At 38.7% G+C, this 3,006-nt stretch overlaps 1 protein-coding gene across 1 annotated transcript; it reads left to right on the forward strand.

Annotated features, from left to right (window-relative positions):
* Positions 1–551: 551 nt before the first annotated feature.
* On the forward strand, positions 552–1,055 carry twist1b (twist family bHLH transcription factor 1b; the record flags this gene model as incomplete). The annotated part of the gene is made up of 1 exon (XM_084441933.1): positions 552–1,055. The coding sequence occupies one exon, from the start codon at positions 552–554 to the stop codon at positions 1,053–1,055; it is 504 nt and encodes a 167-aa protein (XP_084298059.1).
* Positions 1,056–3,006: the final 1,951 nt, after the last annotated feature.

A 3,006-nucleotide genomic window follows, 5' to 3' on the forward strand; every position in this document is an offset into this window, starting at 1 on the left:
TCATTTAATTTATCTCCACAATTCAGAATCGTAATTGATATTTCATAAATCGGCATACTGTATATTGATTGTCTATCACTTTAAGCCTATATGTGTCACTCGGTTAGTTTTCACGCAGCCTACAAAATGCCTACATAATTTTGTCACCTTGTGATGCCAAACGAAATGAAAATTGAAAATATCCTGCAGATATCCTTCTGCTTGTAGGCTATAACATAACCGGTAAAGAAGAGTAGCTACTCTTTCAACAGTGTCTCTGACTTTGTTTTCGGAGGACAAGGGAGAGTTTCTGATAGTTCCTTGGCTGCGCCCACCCCTCTTTGCACGTAATTCATTTTCTTGGCCAATCCTCTCCCTCTCCAAAATCTTTACGCCATGCAGGCTATAAGAAGTCCGTTAGTTTCTCAAGTATCAGAAAACATTTCTTGTCTCGGGATCTCATGTATGGATACTTGGGTGTTTTCAAAGACGGCGAGACACGCAACTGGGACTATCCGTTAATTTAATGAAAGGAACATTTTGGACATTTGCTGGTCACATAACTGAGGGTGATGTCTGAGGAAATGATGGGGGAAGAGTCGAGCTCCCCTGTGTCTCCAGTGGACAGTCTCAGCAACAGCGAGGGAGAACTGGATAGGCAACCGAAGAGATGTGGGAGGAAGAGGAGATCAAGCAGGAAAAACGGGGAGGATTCAGATAGCCCGACCCCTGGGAAAAGAGGGAAGAAGTCCAGCAGCAGCAGTCCACAGTCTTTCGAAGACCTACAGACGCAGCGAGTCATGGCGAATGTGCGCGAGCGACAGAGGACTCAATCACTCAACGAAGCTTTCTCGTCTTTGCGGAAAATTATTCCCACTTTGCCCTCAGATAAACTAAGCAAAATACAAACTCTAAAACTTGCGGCCAGGTACATCGATTTCCTCTACCAAGTTCTGCAGAGCGATGAGTTGGACTCCAAAATGGCAAGTTGTAGTTATGTGGCTCATGAGAGGTTAAGCTATGCGTTCTCTGTATGGAGGATGGAGGGCGCTTGGTCCATGTCAGCATCTCACTAGCGTCTGGGGAGCTAATGTACAAAATGGTATGCTCTGTTTTCCAACTCATTGTCATTTTAGACCAGATATCCCAACCATTTCAATCTTACTCTGTCTCTCAAAAAACAGAAGCAATTTAACCTTACACTTAACATTAATATATAGGCCTACATTAGCAGCTTTTGTACAGAGACTTAGTGAGTGTACTGTAGCCTACATTTGATTTTTTGACTTAGTAGGCAAAGCTTTTTGTCAGTAATCATTGTGCAAAAAATACAACTGGGCCTACTGCTGTACTTTCATATCTTTGTCATTTTCCAACTCATTGCATATCCAAGCAAGCAGGTTTCACTTTTGTTCCACCTTTTTGATGGCCAACAAGAATTAATGGACTGTCCATTCTCTGATCTGCAGGTGACAACCGATTCTACTCATCAATTTGACGGGACAGATCTGGAATCCAATGCTGGATACATACAAAGCTCCGTTATATGGGAGCAAAGTTTGACAACTATTTAAACCAAAGAGGACATCATGAAGGGAATTTTTTTTTTTAATTTTTTTTTTTTTTTGGGGGGGGGGGGGGGGTAAAGGCCCGAGGAGCAGTAGTGCAAGGCCACTACACTACATTCTGAAGTTGTTTTTTGTGTGTTTTTTATTGTTGACGACGAATGTTGGAAATGTAGGCTATGTTTTTAAACATGCCTTTGGACTTAGTGTTATTTTCTGTGGAAGTCAAAGTGCAGTCTCAGTTTTTTGTGAGATTGCCAATAGGCTATTGGACGGTAGCACATAGGCAGGTTGACATGTGGATCAAACCTGTGCAAAAATAATGTAGTTATTCTGTTGAGAATACATTTATTTATTTATTAAGGGTTCCTGTTACATGAGTACTTGATCCTGTGTATGAAATGCATTCCTTTTTTATTATCGTTGTGTAAATATTTGTATATTTTTCGCAATAAAGTGATTTTGAAATTATTTGACCCTTTCCTTTTTGAATGCTTTGATTTCCGATGTGATAGCCTCCACACATAGGGAAGCTTTGATTGAAGACGCTGGGCTTAACATTTCATATTTTGATCAGCTAGTTGTTATGGTCCAAATTATTTTGAAAAGGGTTGCATATTAAAATAAAATTGGATATGTTACAACAACAGCATTACGACAACAACTTTAGCATTGGTCATGCATCAAAGAGAAACCCTCACTTGGGAAACATGTGTTGTTTGTTAATTGTTTATGCCATAATGATTTGAAAATCCACACAATCAGGCTTTAATTTAAAGCAGTGTTTTCCTGAAATCCTTCACAATATATTGCCTTTATTTTGTCCTCTACATGCATTATTCTATTATTATTTGTACCCTATTATTATAATAATAATTATTATTAATTTATTATTAGGATATTACTAGTAGTAAGCTAATATTTTTCATATTCTTATTTCATTATCATTATCGTCATCATTATCACCATTATCATTAGTAGACTATTAGTAGGCCTATACGGAGAAAAATATTCTGCTGGATTAGCACAGCTCAATGTTAGGCCACTGATTAATTTGCTATTGCTTCCATTACTTACAAGCAGGTGTTAATTTTGCATTTTTCATTATTAAAATATATTAGATAGCCTAATAACACCGCAATAGCGCCTTATTTGACAATTGTCTTCAGTGATTTAAGAAATATAGCGTTTTTGGGGGGGGTGGGCGGTGCTGTAACTTACTGATGGCTATGAGCCAAGTGATGTCCACTGATGAGAAAAACAGAGTGTGGTTCTAAAATGATAGTTCAGACCTGTATGCGCTATAGGTCTATGTCTTTGGTTGCCAGTTACAATTCCAAAACGAAACAGGACAGCATAGCCTAGTCATGCCCTGCACGCCTAAACTATTTTACGTGTAGACGATAGTAAATCGTCGTCATGCTATCTCATTCATAACAAACAATGATAAAGAATGTAACGT

Source organism: Borostomias antarcticus, assembly GCF_949987555.1.
Source record: "Borostomias antarcticus genome assembly, chromosome: 8".
NCBI classification, from domain to species: Eukaryota; Metazoa; Chordata; class Actinopteri; order Stomiiformes; family Stomiidae; genus Borostomias; species Borostomias antarcticus.